This window comes from Pleurodeles waltl, chromosome 1_2, assembly GCF_031143425.1.
Source record: "Pleurodeles waltl isolate 20211129_DDA chromosome 1_2, aPleWal1.hap1.20221129, whole genome shotgun sequence".
Classification (NCBI taxonomy): Eukaryota; Metazoa; Chordata; class Amphibia; order Caudata; family Salamandridae; genus Pleurodeles; species Pleurodeles waltl.
In genome coordinates, this window is record NC_090437.1 from 1,010,558,059 (window position 1) to 1,010,579,704 (window position 21,646).

Here is a 21,646-nt window from a genome sequence, read left to right on the forward strand (position 1 = left end):
GTAGACAATAGACCTTCAAAACTGGGGGTGAATTTTCAGCAGAGACCAACCTATATATGCTAGCCCTATGCAGAAGAGTGAGAGTGTTGTTATTGATTTGGAGAGACTCACCTGTCAACAGTCCCTGGAATTAATCAAATGTATGCAGAGAAAGCATTCTACGTTGTTTCACTAAGTTTGATAGCATGATGTTGCACTAAAAACATGACATTATGTATACTGCCAAACATCTTCTAACCAGACCCAATTGGAATGGTATTGAGAACGGTTGATATGTGCCCGGTGGTTGATCAGAAGAAAACACAAAGGTGAAGAGTGGCTTGCAATCCACCCATTCCCCAGGGTGGAGGGTATGCTCAGTCGTGCGTCCCATGCTCACTGTGACTTTGTACTCAAGCTGCATCCTACTGATGAGGCTTAAATAGACCATACCAAAACCAGTCTGTGGTTGCTTGTTTACTTTCATAGCGAGTTTGACCTAGTAGATAGAGCAAGACTGTTCTTATCGGAGCAGGACTGAGGCTGGTTTGCATGCCTGTGGTTGCGTGTGGATGGTTCCTGGCTGAGGTGGCATGATAGACAGGAATGGTTGTAACATAGAGTAATTACCGTTGTCTGAGATTAATTCAAGCGATACACCCATCACTTTTTTGTTTTCCTCGGTGGTTGATCATGCACTGACCAAATCGTTTTACTCAAAGTCTGAAAAATGCTCATAATGACTTCATCCGTAATCTGTCTGTTTTCATTCTTGTTTTGTTATACCCAACAACATTGTAGTTAAGCACAGCTAAATGCCAGCAAATAGACAAGAGGAGCGTATACCCTTTCTCATTCCTATTGCTCGTACCACTTCGATTAACAAGTTCTGTTGTCTTGTCTTTCTGTTAGATACCATCTGCCTGTCTGTAGCATGAAAGACTCTTCAGACATCACTTTTCTTTTAACACACTCCACCATACATCTTAAGCAAGACTGTTGAGGAATCTCAAGGAAAGCTTGCAAATGCCATTCACCGTTACCATCTATTAGCACTGGTTGAGGTATAGCTCTGCATGTCAGTGGCAACAATTTTATCTTGTATCCTGCAATCAATCAATCAAACATTTGTAAATCGCACTACTCACCCGCTAGGGTCTCAAAGTGCTGAGGGGCGGGGGAGGGGGAGGGACTGCTACTGTTCGAATAGCCAGGTCTTGAGGCGTATCCTGAAGGTCAGGAGGTCCTGGGTCTGTCGTAGGTGAGCCGGGAGGGAGTTCCACATCTAGGTGGCAAGGTGGGAAAAGGATCTGCCGCCGGCTGTGGTCCGGCGGATGTGAGGAACGGTGGCGAGGGCGAGGTTGGCGAAACGTAGCTGGCGGGTGGGAGCGTGGAAGGTAAGTCGCCCGTTGAGGTAGGCAGGTTCTGCCTTGTGGAGAGCTTTGTGAGCGTGGACCAGGAGCTTGAACGTGATCCTCTTGTTGACCGGAAGCCAGTGTAGGTCTCTGAGGTGAGCTGTGATGTGGTCACGGTGAGGGATGTTGAGGATGAGGCATGCGGAGGCGTTCTGTATTCGTTGCAGTTTCTTCTGGAGCTTGGCCATTCATCCTGTGTAGAGCGCATTGCCGTAGTCCAGTCTGCTGCTGATGAGGGCATGGGTGACCGTCTTTCTAGTTTCGGTGGGGATCCATCTGAAGATCTTGCGGAGCGTGCTGAAACAGACGGATGAGACGGTGTTGACTTGTTGGGTCATGGTGAGAGATGAGTCAAGGATGAAACCTAGGTTGCGTGCGTGGGTGGTGGGTGTTGGTGCTGTTCCTAGGGTGGCAGGCCACCAGGAGTTGTCCCATGCGGAGCGGTTAGAGCCGAGGATGAGGATCTCCGTCTTGTCTGAGTTCAGTTTGAGGTGGCTCATCTTAATCCAGTTGGCGATGGCAAGCAGTCCGTCGTGGAGGTTGGTCCTGGCGGTGGCAGGGTCCTTGGTGAGGGAGAGGATCAGCTGGGTGTCGTCTGCGTAGGAGACGATGTTGAGGATGTGGAATCTGACGATGTTGGTGAGCGGAGCCATGTAGATGTTGAAGAGAGTTGGGCTGAGAGAAGATCCTTGGGGAACAGTGCAGATGGTCGTGGTGGCTTCAGACAGGACGGAGGGAGGCGGACTCTCTGGGTTCTGCCGGAGAAGAATGATGTGATCCAGTCCAGGGCCTTCTGGAGGATCCCAGCATCGAAGAGGTGTGTGCGCAGGGTGTGGTGGCAGACGGGGTCGAAGGCTGCCGAGAGATCAAGGAGAATGAGGGCAGCGGTTTTGCCTTTGTCGAGCATGATACTGATGTTGTCTGTAGCGTCGATGACTGCGGTCTCAGTGCTGTGGTTCCTGCGGAATCTGGATTGGGAGATATCTAGTGTGTTGTTGTCCTCCAAGAAGCGGGTCAGCTGGCCGTTGAGATCTTCTCGATGACCTTCGCAGGGCAGGGAAGGGGAGGAGGGAGATGGGCCGGTAGTTCTTGAGGTCTCCGGGGTCTGCATTGGGTTTGTTTAGCAGGGCGTTGACTTGGGCGTGTTTCGATATATCTGGGACGGTTGAGGTCTCGAAGGAGCTGTTGATGGCCCGGAGCTGGGGAGCGATTATTTAGTTGGTCTTGTTGAGGATGTGGTGAGGGCAGGGGTCTGTAGGGGAGCCTGAGTGGATGGAGCTCATGGTTTTGCACAGACATTTACCTTCCAAGCGGAATGATTGCTTATGAATTAAAGCAACATGATGTATTCTAGACCTTGCCCACACATGCCTGCTCATTATAGCAGGCCATAAAACCCTTGATTCTGATATCTCCTAATCTTTTTATGTAGTCTCATTACAAAAAATAACTAAATATCTTGCAATGTCATAATGAGTGTTATTTCTGTAGCTCTGTTTTGCTATTTGATGTGTATAGAGCATTCACTGTTGGGCTTGTTTTGTTCTTTTTCAATGGAAATTGTGGGTAAACCAATAGATAGTACAAAGGGATATAAAAGCTCCTTGAGAAACAGTAAGTAACCTATTATATATAGACTGTGCACTCGCAGATCAGGTTATACTAGTTAATATTCCTAAAGTGCTGAATGAAGCTTCTTTAAATTGCAAACTTGCCTTGACTATTCATCATTACTGTTGTATTTTTTTTTTCTTTCAGAATTTACAGCTTCTTGGCGCAACAGCCATTGAAGACAAGCTACAGCAGAACGTTCCGGAGACTATAGAAACTCTAATGAAAGCTGACATCAAAATATGGATTCTTACAGGGGACAAACAGGAAACTGCTATTAACATAGGTATGTCAATGCATTGTGTGCTGGATTTGTGTCTCATAAATATAAATCACTGATTCTGTAGTGGATGGGCCTTAGTGATTAATTATGTAGAATATCGTCTAAGTAGGAAAAGTGTTTGAACTCATTTAAACACTGTTCATGTGATTAATATTAGGGCATATTACATTTGCAAGAAAAGTTTGTATTGCCTTGGATATCCAAGATCTTCACTACATCAGAGCAACTAGAGTTGTCATCCCCAAAAACATCAATATCACAGTACCCTCAATTGAAAAATCTAAAATGTTTTGGGACAGTCTGCTTTGACATAAGAATTGTAATACTGTACACATGGATTTTCTTTTCAGTTCCAAACTCTAGTGATTTACAGGTCACCTTTAACCAGAACTAAAAGAGCAAACCATTTTCAGCTAGTTCAAGTAATGGATGAACGTGCTTCTTAAAGTTTATAAGCTGCTGGGGTGATGGTGAAACCATGCTTGATCATTTGAATGATTTATTAAGTAGTCTGGAACAAATACCTGCTCTAGTATTCAAACTATCTAAAATTTTGTAATATGTGAATAATTAAAGAGATAAATCAGTGTACAACAACATATATAGAAAGGTCTAATTGACCATTAACCAAGATTGTAAAGTTGACTCGGACAAGCCACCTGAGTGAGACTACACCAACCAGTACATTGGTCCGTATACACACTTTGCATCACTTAACTAAAAGATACTTAGTCCCTAATGCTCCTGATTCATAAGAACCAAGCAGGTCATACTGTTATAGAGCCCAGCCCTGATTGAGACCTAGTTAACTGTAATGTGAAGCCTTCAGGCTGCTGAGTGTGCTCTGGATACTTTCGTTTTTCCCAGGTACAATTGATCAATAGGGCAGCAGTAGGCTTGTAGCAGAAGAGAATTGTATGGTCACTTGGCAGACTGAGTCTCGTGTCGAGGAGACAATGCCAGCTGGTGAATTGGTACTGCTTATGACCTTGTATTTAGACTTCGTTATCGGGCTTCCTTTTTTTTTCTATGGACCCAGTGTTTTGGAAATGGCCTCTGGTGTTTTGCCATCTGGGCTACTCCGTAGGCATTGGATTGGCAAAGCCTTCTAATTAATTGATGTCAGCCCACCTATAGATAACCTGCGCAATCATGCAATCACTAACTTTACTTTTATGCTTATGAAAAGGTTGACTACCTCTGCTACAAGTAAAACATCACATTGAACTAACCAGGGTAGTTGTGTTATAGAGATGTGAGTATTGTGATATCATTTATGCTGCAGGCATAACAAATAATTAAAGTCTCTTGGTGGTACAGTTGGTAAGATTCAACTTTCTTAGCATCCAATTCAGGAGAGGTCCAACATACTCCGAGCTGTATTAGTTTCCTATATTAGTAACCACAGCATGTGATCCAGCTATGCAAATGCAGTCAAGCAGTCCTGATTTCATCACACGAATCATGGAGGGAGATCAAGCCAGATATTGGAAGCACAACAACTAAACTTTCTGCGACATGAAAAAAACCTTCTCACAAGCCTGGAATAATGAAAAAAAGAAATTCTGCCTGTTCAAGGAGGATCTCCACTCCTACATCGAATTTTCTGTTGCCTTCACACCTCCAGAATAAGCTTTGACAAAGTTAATAGGTCTTGATTGTGACTCCTTATTGCTTTGCCAGTATTTATTTATTTCCCCAGATGGCTGTTGTGCATGTGCATGCAGGTTTGATGACCATTTTGGAATGATTTTCCCTTTGTTTTGAGCACAGACATTGACGGTGATGTAGTTTAAATTCATATGAAGATTGCTATCTGCTGATACAGCTGCAGGCAGCGGTAAGAATGATAGGATACTGGAGGGGCTAGCCTGTGCTGGAGGGCCAATAATTTTTAAAGAGAGCAGGGTGGCTCAAAGGGCTGAGAGGGGCATAGAGTGACTCTCAGAGAGAGAAAATAGACCCTTGTGCACTGCACTGCGAGATTCTGTTAGCAGCAGCAGGAGAATACAGCTCATTCAATCAAAACATGGTGAGACCCAAATGCTCCTTATGTGGGACAAACACAGGAATAGAGAGGAAAGCAATTGATTCAGAATCAGGTAACTGAGTTATGCATGAAAAGCCATTGAATCATAGCTAAGCAGCAGAGACAAAGCCCACACAGTCTGTAGTGGGTACAATAGATCTGTTTGCCAACAGACAGCTTTAAATAAAAAGGAACAGGTGGGTATACAAATGGCTTTTGACTAATACCCATTGTTAATTAACTCTATGGCGATTCCTGATCCACAGTCATGTGTTGCATTTCATTTCAGAAGAAGATTGATTAATAGTCATGATTTTCTCGTTCAACTGCAGCAGAGTTATACAGTGACTTCAGATAAATGAGTATGTTATGATAAGAATAGTAGCAAAAGACACTACTCCCCAACAATAAATCTACATTTAATCTAACAAATGTTTTTGAAAGTCAAAGGTGGGCTTTAGACCCTACAGAGAGAGGAACGGTGACAACACTTCTTGACTTAGTAACTTATTTTGAGTATACTGAAAAGAAGAAACCCTACTTTGTTGATGTTGCTGAACATATCAACAGATTTTGACATTCTGTAACACCCTAGCATGAGAAAAGAAAGAGAGAGGTTGTTGGAAGTGGCAGACAGATGTTTAAGGTTCTTCTTGGGGGAGAGGGGGTGGGGCAAACAGACTGGAAACTGTGTGGCAAAAGATGTCATCACTAAGTGTTGCTGAATAAACTGTTGCAGTTTCTTCTTCTGTACGTAAAGCTACTGCATGATGTCCTCCTTTCACTGTAGGTTGTTTGTCATAAGTGTGCTGATGGCACCCAAGTTGTCTGCAGACTCTCAGAGGACCTTGAACATGTCATGGGTAAAGAAACTATTGAGATGAACCAGGAGTGGATAGTCCTGGAATATCTAAGTTTGAACAAATCCAAAATAGAATTCCTCAATTAGCATAGATGCCTATCAAAAAATGGTCAAGGCAAATTGCCCCACGTAAAAGTTAGTTGCAAGGGAATATTCTATAAAGTCAATGTTATAACATTTAGAGTATTTATTGAATTCAGAAGTTTCATAATCCGGTATTTTTCAGTATGTTTTCTACAAGTTAGCTTCTAAAGCTTGTACAGTAGATTAGAAAATGGTTCTTTTATTGCAAAAATACATTTGATTATTCTAACACCCTCTAGGTCTGAATCTCAAAAAACAATGTAGGGAAATTACTGGTTCTCCAGAATTAGATAGGTAGGGCAGTATAATCTCCTCGTTGCATTCATATCTCTCTCATAAGTCTTCCTGCTGCAGTAGCAAGACTGGGCACAAATGCTACCAGACCACATTACACCAATACTGAAACAACTCCACTAGCTCCCTACCAAACCTTAAAAATCACATGCATTATACATAAAACTGTTCACTGGACTATCAGGTTACTAAAAAGAAAAATAATTGCTATGGGGTGGGAAGAAGTGGAGGTAAAGAGTAACCAGAGATAAAGAAAGGCTGACTTCAGAAATCCCCCTTTTAAATTAAATGAGTGCCAACAAACAGACCTTTGTGCGTTCTGTACCCAACCTTGGGAACCAAATCCCTGAAGACATAGGAACAAGCAGGTGAATTAATGATGTTAGTATGCTATCTGATGTTATATTGTATCTAACATTTTATATGTAAAGTATTATGTTGCACATGTGGTTAGCATCTCCTTCTATAAATGCTAGAAATAAGTAAGTAAATAAATATAACCTCCATCTTGATAGAAACACATTGGTTACCTGTACAATCCTGTTTAGAATTCAAACTCTCATTGATCCATAAATCCTTTTAGGGCCCTGTCAAAACCTACCTAAAAATAATCTTCAGATATATAAGTCAGAGTGATCATGATGATCCAGTGGATAAAGTTCCTCGTACATCTCAAATTACAAAAAGGTAAAAGCTGCCAAAAGATCTTTTCCAACCCCACCAGTTCCCCAAAACGCCATCTCTATGACAATCTAAGAACATGTTAAAAACTGTTCACATTTTAGATGTTAAATATCCACCTATTCTAAGATGGGCACCTACGTTGAATATAAAAAAAAAACACTTGGTGTCTGTGTGACAAAGCTCTTTGAATGTAACAATTAACTGATTGATGGACCACTAACAACCTAACAACATATGTTGGAGATTTTATTTATTCTCACCAGTAAAGGAGTTCTGGTACACCACATATTTGCCAACAAAAACTATTAAAAAAAAATTAAAAATAAAATTGCTTCTACTAAAGAGGCAAATTCCTGCGGTGATAATGCTACTCTGTGTGGTGAAAACGTTTGTCCTTGTGAATAGGAAATGTTTACAATCATCAAAGCATGTGGCCTCCCATGCATTTATGTATGTGTATGACATTTATTTAGCTCAAATCTAGCCAAAATGCACCAGAGCACTATACAGGATTAAAGGCAACAATAAAGTGAACAAGTATAGAAGAGGTAGCTGGTTTATGAACGGCTAATGCACTGTAATGTAGTGTCATTCAAGCAGGTGAGTCTTTACCTCTTGCTTTGGGGTGACTAATGTTTATATTTCTTAGTCTGCAGCAGATTGATGATGTCCTGTCAGCAGGTGTGTCAATAACTGCCAGAGATGATGTGCTTGTCTGCTACCACCATCCAGATGTGAAAGTACAGGGGCTTGAACAACAGTTCTGAAGTCACTTTCTGAAAGAACCAGTTTCACTTTCTTTAGAAGAGAGAGCTAGTACCAGGCCATCCTTTTGTTTTTGCTAATGTGTTCCTTGAGGGCCAGTTTAGTGTCCTAGGTGAATCCACGTGACTCAGCATTCTTTGAAAGTTAGGGTTCAAAGCCATCAGTGTTTCTGTCATTGTGCCAGGTTTATACTGTACCTTGTTTGTTGCTCTTAGCAAATAACAGGAATTCTGACTTGGCTGGATTGAGGTTTCTTAAAGGCGCTTGAAATCCAGGTCTGGATGGTGTGAGGCAATGTTTGAGATGTTGAAATTCTGGAGCTGAGGAGACTTTCAAGCAGAGCTGTGTATCATTGATATATTGATGAATCTTGATGCTGTTATCTGTAAGTAGAGGACCAAGCATCTCCATATAAAGGTTAAAGATGACAAGAGACAGTATGTAACCGAGGGGACTCCTCAGGTGATTGGGATCTTTTGGGACGTGGAGGTACCCTTGTGAACAAACTGGTGTCATTTGGAAAGGTAGGAGAAGAGCCATGGAAGGACATTGCCAGCGAATCCCATTTGTGACTCCAGAGTACGTATCAGGATGGGATTGTCGACTGGGTCGAAGGCAGCTTCCAGCAGTATCAGAAGGCAGGACCATCTTCACCGATGGTCAGGAGGGCGTTGTCTTTGATGTGTAAGGTAGCGATCCCATCCTGCAGCTTGATCTGAAGCAAGAGTGATAGTCATGCAGGAGATGGTTATTATTGACGTGATCTTGGAGTTCAAAATGAACTGCTAATCTTTTTAACAAATGACAGGTGGGTGATACGCCAGTAGTTTACAAGGACATCAGGACCTGGTGTAGGTTTCTTTACGACTATGAGAATCTGGCCAGTCTTGAGAACTTAAGGGAAGATGCCTTGAGTGATGGAGGCATTGACAGTTGTGAGTAGGGGTGAGAGAGCATCCCCAGAGAGAGCTTTGTTGTAAGACAAGCGTAAACACCGTCATCATAACAGTGACCTCGAGTATGTTGGTGAGATCTGCGAGAGAGAGGGTTATGAAGGTTGACCATTGAGGAATTCTATGGGTAGGGATTTGGGTGTAAAAGATGAAGCAGGCTTGATGCTGTTGATCTGCTGCTGGGTTTTCTGTATTTTTGTACTACAGAAGAGGTTGGTGGCATTGGACTTTTCTGTGGACTGGGTAATAGGTGGGCCTAATAATTGGAAGAACAAGTTACTAACCTTCAGCAGTGTTCTTTCTGGTCAACACTATATCTAACGGCTGATTTCTCACCGCCCTCACTCCTTCCCATTATGTGTAGTGGTCTTTTTATAGCCAAACTGTCACAATTTAGAGATCTGCACACTGGTACCTCTGATTATTGTTGGACTCAGTGTCTGATGGCACAGACAGGAAGGAAACCCACTTGAACTTAAAGGGGTGGTGCATGTATGTGGCTCTGTTGTCACCTCTGGGGCTGAATGAAGTCATTCCGAAGCTGCACAGCTCCACTTACCAGTGCATGGGAACAATACTTTTTAAATCCTCTGGATCCAGTCTGGCAACTGAGGATATTCTAAAGGTGAGGAATCTGCAGTTAAAATATTTACCAGAAAGAGCATTACTGAAATTAAGGGCCAGATGTAGCAAAGGGTTTTACCCATTCTGTGTCTATGGGAAAATGTGTTCGTACATATGGCCCTAAGTAACTTGTTCATTTGAAATAAAGATACATCATTTTGATCCTGCAATTTCACATACCTCATCCTTGGCAAACAGGGCAAAGTCAAGAGTCATTCTATTTTGTAGTATAACAGTTAGGTTAAAATCCTCTTTGCTAGAAATCAACACTATTGCAATGGCAATATAATTCACTTCGTCCTCCAGTGTACATGCGAGTTGGCATATTTTGTAAGGGGACATTCCCATTCTGTAGTTAGGTGTTATGACAGCAAAAGCCTGGCCAGCTTGTGAAAGAACTTTGGTTGTCTCTAAAACAAAGTAGTGGGTTTATTGCAGTGTGTTACCATTCCTAAAACATAAGCACGATAGCAAGATCCTGACCAGTGTTTGTGCAGCTTGTCATAGGCTCTGCTTCCACACACCACGTAGATGCGATTATGCGTTCTACTCCTGTTAGTGTGTTCAAGAAGGAGATTTCGAATGGTGGGCAATAGGAACAGTTATATCTGGAAGGAAGAAATTACATTCAGTGGATCCCATAAAGCTATTCTTCCGACCTTACAGGCAAGTCAATGGGCAGTGTAAGTAAGATGAACTGCAGCTGTCAATCAGCTGGACAGGCAAGGTAGGCCTTCACTTGAAAGTGATATTCTCACATCTGGGGACAAGGAGCCCATATGCAAGCTGTTCATGATGTTGTGTAGCCATTTTAGCTATAGCTCCATGCACGTTATTTTAACACACTAGGCCAAGCCGCGGTGCACTCTAACCTGAATATATTTTATTCAGCTTTATTTTATTGTTGCAATAGCAACTTTTCCGATCTTGTTTTATTTTCTGTTTATCTAACTGTTTTTGCCTAGGCCAGCACTCTGTTCTCAAACAAGACATTCTTGCTCACTCTGTGCTTCTTCCAAGGCTACAGCACGGTACATTGCCGGTGAACGTGGTATAAGTTTAGTCTCCGACATTCGTAGAAAACACACATCCTTACGTAGGGACATTTTCTCAGAACATCAGCTGTGTTGTTATGGAAACACTTCCTTGTCCCTCAGGTATAGGTGATGATGTCTTTCCAGGGGAACCTGAAGGGCAGAATTAGAGCTTAACATGCTGTGTTCTATCATAGCCTAGGTAGGAGTTAGTCTATTCACTGTAGTGACAATATGATAGCGTTATTTCTATGCTTTGCTCTCCTCGTCACAATTTTAATACTGTCTTGCTGTGTCGTCCTGGTTATTGCAGCTCATGCTTTGCAATCGAAGATGCAGTTGTTTTATTAAAATCATTATTGAAACATATACTGCCTCTGTCATTTTATATAAGAGACTAAGGTAACTGAGAGAAACGGATGAGACCTGAGTGACCACGGCTTCCCAGCAAAGAGGTTTAGCCGTTCTGGTAACTGTGATGCTGCCCACTACCAGAGCCACAGGCCGAAGATGTGGGCAGCAGGATGCCCTGCATCACAAAATGGTGATTGAGCAACGAAAGGGGCTCTTACAGGTGCTAGAGTAGGAGCACAGTGATCAGCTAAGTTAGATCTCAGTTGCGTTGCTGGCACAGTACCGTCTTTATGGTTGGGGCCAGGAGTAGAAGTGACTTTTCAAACAAAAAGAGGTGGAAACACACTGCCTCACATCCCAGCACTCAGTTCGCCCCAATGCATCCTGGTAAACGCAGTACATGAGAACACTTCAGGGACAGTCTTTAGTTTTTCACCCTTGTTGGTGCAGCCAGTGCTGTGTATCTCTAGACATACTTTTCAGGATTCTTGTCCTTCAGTAGAGAGCAACTGTTGGAAATGGCCCTTTCTGCAAGGTCACTCCTAAACATTTTGCCTTCTACCCTCCACTTTTGCTGTGTCTTTTTGTTGGCCTAGGACTCTGAGCACTTTACCACTGCTGACCAGTGCTAAAGTGCACATGCTTCTCTCCTAAACATGGTAACATTGGTATATACACAACTGGCAAATTGAATTTACTTATAAGTCCCTTGTAAAGTAGTATACTGTATAGCAAAGGCCTGTCAATTAAATGCCACTAGTGAGCCTGCAGCACTGGCTATGCCACCCACTTAAGTATCCCTTTAAAACGTGTTTCAGCTCTGCCACCACAAAGCCTGTGTGTGTAACTCCACTGCCACTTCATGTTGGCAATTAAAACCTTTAACTCTCATTACATATAAGTCACCCCTAAGGTAGGCCCTAGGTAGCCCACAGGGCACGGTGCTATGTAAGTAAATGGCAGGACATGTACTTTCAAGTTTTACAATTCCTGGTAGTGGGAAAACTCCCAACATCATTTTTCACTACTGTGATGCCTACTCATCTCATAGGCCAGCATTGGAATTTCCTTAATATACTTTTAAGCTGTAATTCCTGATAAGAAAGGAGTAGCTACATCACGTTTCATTTCATTGGAATGGTAATGATAAATCCTCTTCACTGGTAAAGTTGAATTTAACATTACCATTTTAGAAATGCCTCTTTTAGAAAGTGGACATTTCTCTGCTCTAACTACTGCATGTGCCTTGCAGGCTGTCTCTGATGCATGTCTGGAGTGGGTCACAGCTACACTTTGTGCATTCCCTCTAGACAGTCACAAACACAGAAAGGTTAGGTGTGTCTGAGCACTCATCTGCATTCTGATGGCTGTTCCCGGGCAAGAAGGGTGTAGGGGAGCTGGCACTTACACATGAATATGGAGTGCCTGTCTTCACGAATAGAGCTGATTACCCCCCACTGATAGTCTGGAGCCAGGGTTAGGAAGAAATGACCTCTGTGTGCTTCAGAGACCCTTCTTTGAAGTCACACCTACTTCAAAAGCACATTTAGGTGTAAGAACTGGGTCTGTGACCCTACCAATTCAGTACACTGCTTGACCTGGGAAGAACTCTTCCAGAAGTAAGGTCTCCTGTGCTACAAGGAGTGCCATACTGCAGGACTGCTTTCCAAGAAGGACTGCTCTCTGCCTTGATGAGCCACCCTGTTGTCTGCTGATCTTTGCCCTGCTAAGGAAAGACTGTACCCTCTCATCTGACCAAGAGTGACTCCAAAGGCTTGCTGGCTTGCCCTGTGACTGCTCGCAACCCTGCTCCCGCTGCTGGACTCTGCCATCTGTGAGTCCTACTCTTACCTGAGGTGCCAAATCAGTCCTGGGCCTAAGAGGTGGGTTTTGCAGCTGTCTCTCTGCAAGAATCGATGCATCTGAACCATTGCGCCACTCTGAACTGACACAGTGCCCTTCAACAATGGCGCTGGACCCAACTGTGAAGTTCAACAGAGGCATCGCTGATCCGAGAACATTGCTGTGTGGCTCGACAACACATTGCATAGATCTCCAAGGAGTTTGACGCCAAAGCGGGACCTGACTGCGAGGCTTGACACTGACGCGTCAACCCGACTGCGCGGATCGGAACCAATGCAACACTTTCACATCGCTCTTTAATGTCGAAGCTTGCTCCATCCAAGATACTTTCTAAGCTGGCTCTGCATGAGTCCTGTAGCTAGCCAGCCCTCCATTGCAGTCGGCCTGAACTTTAGATTTACCCCAGTCTAGCACACCCTCAAGTAACCTTTTAGGTCTATTGACTCGTAAGCACTATTTTTGGTTTATTCTTTAAAAATTCATACCAAGACTTCTACTGATTGGATTTTTTTTTATTTAGTCTAATTTTGCTCAGATGAATATTCTCTATTTTTTTTTTTAAACCCATGTGGAGTCTTTTTGTGTTGTTCTCATTGTGTTACTGTGTGTGTGTATTTTGCACAAATACTTTACACATTACCTCTTTAGATAAGACTGCCTTCTCTGTGCCAAGCTACCAGAGGGTGAGCAAAGGTTATCTAAGATAAGTGTGTATCTAGTTACCCTGATTAGAGGTGGTGATTCCTGCTTGTACAGGGTGCATACTCTGACAACCAGAAACTCCAGTTCTAACAGCAACTCATTGCTTGGGAGTGCTGGAAATGCTACCCAAAGTCTTCTCAGGTCCCTGCAAGTGATTGGGAAAGAGCTTGTCAGCTCATTAGCTCAAGGGAGCCTTTTCAAACAAAAAGAGGGTGGAATCACACTGCTCCACATCCCAGCACTCAGTTTTCCGCAATGCATCATGGTAAATGCAGTGCATGATAACACTTACTTCAGTGACAGTCTTTAGATTGTCATCCTTGTTGGTGCAACCAATGCAGTGCATCTCTAGACCCGTGTTTCAGGATAGTTGACCTTCTTCAGTAGAGAGCACCACATTGTTTAGGGGTGCTAGATATGCTGCCCAAAGTTTTCTGAGGTCTCTGTACCACTCACTGGGCACAGGTGCATCAGCCAGAACTTTTCAGCTTGTTATCTCAAGGGAGTCTTTTCAAGCAAAAAGTGGGTAGGAGCACACTGCCTTGCATCTCAGCACTTCGTTTGCCCCAATGTATCATGATAAATGCAGTGCATGATAACACTTATTTCAGTGACAGTCTTTAGTGTGTGGGCGTGTCTAGCCTTATATTTCTTTTGATAATTTATTTATAAGGTGACATCTATAGGGTAACCATCAATTACCCTTCGAGGTCGACACAGACCTTTGGACTCAAATTGGGGTGAGATGGTTAACAACAATTAAATCAAGTCAATAAACATCACTTTTCATATTGGAGTCAGTGACTTATACATACTATGACCCATGTGGCCATTAATTACCACACCAGTTTAGTAAAGTTCAAACATTTACTGCCATTTAAATTAACAATGCTAAGATCACGTAAACCAAACGCAAGACCAAATGATAAAAGTACATGAATAAAACAGGCTGACAAAACCTTTGAAAGAATCTTAACCTAGACAAAATATTTATCATTAGGCATTCAAGAACCACCGTACAGAATAACAATAGCAAATAAATGATTGATACAGAATACATTTAGTTATTGCAGATGAATTGTTTACAATCAATTTATAAAACAGTCAAATACAGAATGTGGCATCCTTAACTATTACTGTAATCAGGTAAGCATGTTTGGGCTTCATGCAAAAAGAAAAGAAGAAACAAATTAATTTTGGAAAACATCTGACTATGGCACTAACTAAAAATAGCAGTTGGCTTTCTGAAAGAAGAAACTTTAAAAAACAACAAGAAAGACAAATGTGCAATTTGGATATACCTCTCATGAATGGATCAGCAGTCAGCGATGTTAATTCAATCTATTTTAGTAGCACACTTTTATTAATTATGTTTATGTTCTAGCAATTGTTTCCCCCTTGTTGGTGCAGTTCTTGGTCCCTGTGCCAAAGCACCACCACTAGGTTCTTGAACATTTTCAGTAGTATGAGCAATACCAGACTAGCGAATAAATATATTTTTCAAATGATTAAAAAAATCAGCTGAAGTTTCATTGTTGTTTTGTTTTCAATTGTTAATCTTAGTCCAATACTTTTCACAAGGCATTTGTCATTGATAACATTCTCTAGCAGCAATGAGAACGTCTATATTATCAGGCGATTGCTGAGGCCACTTAGCTTTTTTTCAGCCAACTAATTTCTTCACTTGTCATAACAATAAGTAGCAATTGATTAACATTAGCCCAGTTATGGTTGTAACTTTCAACATCTTTTGGAATTCGTCATGAAACATTTGAAGGTTATCTAAAATAAAAGGGAACTGGTGTGTGATATTCATTAGGTTACCTAGCGAGCAAGTAACGTGCCCTCCTATTCCAGGACCTTGGTACTTATGTGAGGGTAGAAGGATGTCAGTTTGGACTTACCAATATCATTGGTGTTCATAAATTTCCTTACTACCTGAATCAGGGTGTTTTCTCAATTTCTGTTGCCCATTGCTCACAGTCTGTCTTAGCGCTGGTCGAACACCTAGCTTGGCCACTCTGATGCAGCGCTTCGGAACAGTGAGGCACAGAGTGAGATTGTTTTTGGGGTGGCCTGAGTGGTGTCTTCTTGTCATCTTCTGGCCTCACTTTCAGGCTAGTCATGTGATTGCTTGCCACAGTTGCTGGGCTCACTTGCACTTGATTTGTCTGTATCCCTCCGGCTGGCCATGCTCCCTGACCATTGCACCCCCAGCATTTCCTTCTGGCATGGGAAAATTAAAAGTATCTAACCGACCCTCCTCCTTTCTTCTACCACATCTCAGTTCTCACTAGTAGTCTTGAGAAAGATTTTAGGAGGTGGCATAGAGGGTGTACGAGCCTAACCCTGTGCCTGCAAATGACTAATTTGATATCTCACTTTATAATGGGTGTATTTTAATCCCCAGATTCTTGCCTTCTCTTTAAGGCTTCCTCATACCAATTTAGGAACGCTAACCATTGTTTTGCCATAGGCTCAGACTCTGTCAGTTTCGTAAGATTAATCCATCACCCTATGGAAAAAGCACCCTCTTCTGAGAAACTATTTTTCTCAACAAGAGCCCTTTTAGGTAGGACTTTTTCAAATTTTCTAACCTCTAGTTCCTCACTGCACTCTCACTTGCAACTAGGTACACGCTTTGGGTCAGCCGCTAAGCTCATCTCATGGAGGAGGTGGGGAAGAAGGGTAAAGGGCTGTTGGAGGGTCTGGCAGCTCTTTTCCTATTTATACTTGTGGAAAGAAGCAGAAATGTTTTTTCAGTCTAAGACTGCCACTCGTATACCCTCCGTCTCTGCACTCTCTCAGCGCATCCTGTTCCGAAGCATGGATTGCATGCACACTAATTCATGTTACCCCGGGTCTCCTCCATACCTACCTGAACTTGTTTAGTCCTCTGTCACCTACCCCTCTGACAATATAAAAATATGAACCCTTGAAGTTTATATTTATTTTTAAGTTACTCCTCGTATGTCATAAATTTAGTAGTGCGCTAGCACTGTATGACCTGCTCCAAGAGTCGAACATTGGTTTATCCTCCACGACGTCTACTTTAGGCACCTAGGATTTTTGTGTGGAGTCCGGTTCAGCTCTGACCACTCAAGCGCAGGCACTTTCTGGCCAGTGCACCAGATTATGAAAGTAGATCTGCGCACCTGCCAGTTAAGTTTCAAAATGTTCATTAACAAAAGGAAAATGTGTCTGAGTCACAGTTTCTGTTCTATACAGAGTCCCTTTGAATCATAAAAATAGCTGGGCTCTTGAAGCTAAAACAAGACATGCATGTGTAGAGTTTTATAAGCAAGCATTGAATGTAAGTGACATTACAAAGTTTATCCATCTGTGATCACCGGTAGGAAAAGGGAGTGAGGGAGTGATGGCCTTCGCCTGTAACAAAATCGTAACATTCTGGTCAAGCTGAATAACAGATTTCTTGGCTCCAAAGCCAAGATGTTCTTCGTCATAAATGGCTGCTTTAAGTACAGTTAACATAAACAAAAAAACCATGGCTGCAGTGATTAGGGTTAAATCGAGATGCAATTTTCCATTAACAAGAGTCCAAGATCCTTGCTAGGAAAATGATGATTTCTCCCTTTTCAGTCATTGGGCGTGTTGCACTAAGAAATATGTCTATACTGCCTTTGTTTATATTTGTATTCACTGCCTTACCTTCCTTATTGTATTACAGAATCTTTTAACAGATAGAGAGTTTATTTGTTGGGTGTATTTAATCAACCAGCAGTTTGGAATGCATTACAACCTTTTGTTTGACTCTCCACAACCACCTTTGCTCTTCCAATGTGATGACCCTTCCAATAGCTTACTCCCAGGTAGTTATATAGGCCCATTTGGGCCTTATTCTGTACTCCAACAGGATTGCATAACCATAGAGCCTGAAGAGGATCCCCACCCCTTTAAGAGGTAATCGTGGAGAAGACTTTTTCAAATGCATTTTTCCATGAGTGGCTGCTGCTCTCATCTCTGAGTGCATTGACCAGTGCCTGAGCTGTGCATAATGTAGCCTCTCATTACTCCAAACGAAAAACCTGCTAACACCCGTGGAGTGATTTGATTTCACCCTTATGAAACATAACTGGGATGAGCCTATATCCCCTTTCTTGACATCTGGTGAATGGGCCCCGTATCAGCACTGGTGTAAAGTTGGGGTTGAGATTAATTGATGTGTACGGGGATAGGGAAATGGTGGCGCATTTGTGGTTGTCAAAGTTTTTCTTAATTTTATTAAACAGATTTAGCAATAGAGAGATGGTGGAGTGCCAGTATTACACATTTCACAGATTTGCAGCATTGCTACACCATGGAAATCTTGAAGTTGGCCTACCAGCTTACAGTGCAATCTAAAGCCTTGCTCTGATTATCGTAGTCAAAGAATAGGTCTGAGATGAAAACAATTGAGCAGTCATCTTAATTGACAAAAGTATTTTTTAGATAATAAACCGTTGCACGCCAGCATCAGGGTTCGGTATGCACATTAATGCAAAACTCCTTCTTTTGGAATTCTTCAGAAAAGAGATCAGAATAGTTATCCATGAACTGATTTGCAAAGACCTGAATATGTTACAAAGCTCTATTGTGAAAAAAGCCAATAGCAGACGTGTGTCTACTTGCTAAATGGGTGTTATTTTATACCCCCGTTACACATCAACAGAGTGGTTGCTGACACTCAACTAACTTTCCCTAGGTGTTAAAACCATAACCAGGGTGACCTGCTTCACATGACCTGGACATGTCCCTGGATGAGCATCTTCCAGTTTTGGGTAGTTCTACACTCATAACAGACAAAGCTACTTTTCAAAAATATGTTCATCCCAAGTTCAGATATAGCACACTAGAAATCTGTTTCGTATCCCCATTCTATCAATGTCTGAATGTCATAAGAAAATGCTCAGAGTCAAATATAATGAATCTTTCTATACAGAGGGTATTGGTGAAAGCAGAACATTTAGAAAGGTTTGGAAGTGCTTCATAGATAATTAAAGAGAGTGTGAGGAATTGTAAGCCGTTTGGGCTAAGAAGTCAGGTACTTATGCAGGAAATGGGACTCTAACAAATCACCTTGAAAAATATGGTGACACAATTGTGTTATACTATGTTATTTATATTTCTTGGTTGAGTTATAATTGTTGACCCAAAATATGCCAGAATGATTAATTGTATTCTCGATATGATTAAATGGTAATAACTTAGGGGAAATGAGTAAGATTAAATCACCAGTCTATAATAATGCAGTGCGGGACGAGAGATAATCTTACCGGTTTCCTTATTGAGGATGAAGGGTAAACTGGTTTTTCACTATTCCTCTGTAACACGGCTCTGGCGTCACAGATGTTTCAAAACGTTACCCGGAAATCCTTGATTTTGTAATGCAAGTGCAAACTAGTCTAAAAAAAAGTGTTCACTAACTCTGCTTCTACTACTTCAGCTTGTGATACATTTTTATAAACATGCAACTCTATATGCCTATCTGTAATGGTGTCTGTTTGTTGTCTTTTTCTAGGACACTCCTGTAAACTCCTGACAAAGAACATGGGACTCATAGTGATTAACGAAGAAACTCTTGATGTAAGTAAAATTTAAAACAAACGTTTAATAGCCATTTAAATTCAACAGATGTTGTCTCCATGTGCCTTATGTGCCGTTAATAGTATATAGTGGACTGTTGTATTAATTTGCTGTGTTTACTGCATTTAAAGCCATGTTTTGTAATTCTGGTTTCCACATTTAGATTCCTTTGCTGATGTTCAGTAAAGTTTTGCTTTGACTAACATGTAAGTTCTTTATTGCACTCAGTGATGACATTATGGATGTCCAGGGGCGACTCCTCCGTTAGGGCGGAGGAGCATCGCCTCCCACGCCAGCAGCAGCAGCTGCAAAACCTTTTACCAAAAAACGATAATAAACTATGTTTTTTAAAGTGGCATTTTCAGAATTTTGACTTAAAATACGACTTTGCTATTAAAGAGGGTTTTAAATTACAATTAATTTGAGGCCAAACATGGCATTTCCACCTGTTCCCAATCAAACGTTAGCACTTATTAAATGTAATAAGGGGACCCAATGTTACCCTATGGGAGAGGTAGGCCTTACAGTAGTGAAAAACACTGCTGGGACATGTAGAAACACTTGTCCTACCTTTTGAATACAATGCAACCTGCTTACCTTAGGGTTGACATATGTGATAAAAAAAGAGAGGTTTAGGTCTGGCAAAAGGTTTATTCAGCCTGGTCAGATTGGTAGTTTAAAACTGCCCACAGGCTGTAATATCAGTCCGAGACATGTTTTAAAGGTCATCTTAAGTGTTGCACAATAAGTGCTCCAGGCACACTAGTACTTTGTACTTTTAATGGCTCTGGGTACATGTAGTACTACTTTCCTAGAAACCTATAAGGACATTAAGCTTGCCAGTTGGGTGCAAGGCACTTTTACTATGCTTAAAGGAGAGAACACTAGCACTTTTGCATTGATTAGCAGCAACAAAGTGCAAAGAATCACAATGCCAGCGAAAATCAAATTTAAAAAAAGATTAGGGGGACAAATTCAACATAACCCCCCTGTAGCCTAAAGGAAGGATAGACCAATCAATACCTTAATGGGCTTCCCAGTTCAGGTGATAGAACCTAGCGAAGTCCTTGTTCCATACCTTTCTGAACCCAGTTGGATCCCTTTGACAGTACTCTCCTGAACCCCTGGACTAATGCATGGGAAGCCCTCTCCTCACTGGTGTACCCTGTCATTGAAATACCTAACCTTAACATGCTTAGAGATGCATCCCAGTTGGCAGGCAGTACCACCATCCCAACAAAGAGATGTGTCCAATTCTGCCCCTTGCATAAGGAGTCACCAACCTTAAAGAAAGCAACCATCAGAGGTCGCTGACTGCTGTCAGTCTCAAGAGCCAGACCCCATGATATTCAGTGCCAGGTTGGGACTTCAGCCCGGGATGTTGGCATTATTCATTTCCAGCCCTGGATCTGGCAAGGAGTTCCCTAGCTGCTCTTGGGAGTTCTCTGAGGATTCTCAGACTGGGGGCAGCAACCCCAGTTATTAGGCACCCTACTTTGACTCTTCTTCTTACCAGTCCAGGGGTGGTAACCTGTGACCGGCTTCTGAGCCCAAAGTCAGTACCCTGAGGTTTAACAGGTGCTTGCCAAGACATGATGTTCAAGGGAGAACTACCACTCACCTCAAGGCTGACACGCACTGTCTGTTTCATGCCGGGGTCTGCCTGGTAAAGTTCTCCAGTCCTCTGTCTCTGTGACAGTGCTGGAAGCCCCTCCACATCAGAAGTAGCCTCACCAGGGTCAGTCTTGGAGTGCTCTATTCCCAGAGCTGGTTGACGCCTTATCCGCTGGTCCACACTGACTGCTCTTACCTTATGCACCTCCATCTGGGTCTCTGTACTCTCCCTGTGGGAGTTGTACTCTAGGAAACTAGAGCTTTCAGGGTGCCCTGAGTGGCTTCCCCTCCCAGAACTTTTAATACTGGTGGTAACTCATTTCCCAGAATGCAGTGGGCATTTGCGGACTAACTGTGGCCAGCGGGTTGAAAATGGTGCACCCTGGGCAACTGCCCACCAAAGTTCCCGCAGCCCCTGTTTTTCAGAAGGGGCATGGTAACCCTCCCCCCAACCACTTTTTCCTGGGACTTGTCTGTCATCCTGGACCTCTCCCTCACTTTGCTGGGGGGAACCTGACCCAACCTCCTTTGGGTCACTCTCAGGTACCTGTTTGGAATACTCTGGTGCAGACCCAGGTGCCCCTTCCTGGGCAAGCTCCCTAAGTGAACTTCAAGAGGTGAAGCTGAAATTCAGTTTTTTTTTTTTTGTTTACAAAATATTGCATGTGTTACTGGTACCCTTACAACCTTCATAGGGCCGAAATCCCACACCTGCATGCTGGAGAGGTGAAATGGAAATGGAAATGGGAGACACAATGCATTGGTTGTAGGATTGTCCTGGCCTAACTAAATATTGGAACAAGGTATGGTCTACTGGGGTTGATACCAGTGGCATCAAACTGACATTTTCTTTAGTGCCTGCCCTACTGTGTGATACCTAGAACAGTGTTTTTCAAAGAGCCTCTCAGCAATA

The 21,646-nt window shown here is 42.5% G+C and overlaps 1 protein-coding gene across 5 annotated transcripts in view; it reads left to right on the plus strand.

Annotated features, from left to right (window-relative positions):
* Positions 1 to 21,646, plus strand: part of ATP8A1 (ATPase phospholipid transporting 8A1) — a 944,803-nt gene that overhangs the window by 510,488 nt on the left and 412,669 nt on the right. For all 5 annotated transcript variants that reach the window (XR_011194335.1, XM_069201769.1, XM_069201775.1 and 2 more), the window contains 2 exons: positions 3,153 to 3,291; positions 19,055 to 19,119. Coding sequence is in view for 4 of the 5 variants with exons in the window: in XM_069201769.1 (XP_069057870.1) it covers positions 3,153 to 3,291; positions 19,055 to 19,119 (204 nt within the window). In the remaining variant the exon portion in view is untranslated. The remainder of the gene's footprint in view (positions 1 to 3,152; positions 3,292 to 19,054; positions 19,120 to 21,646) is intronic.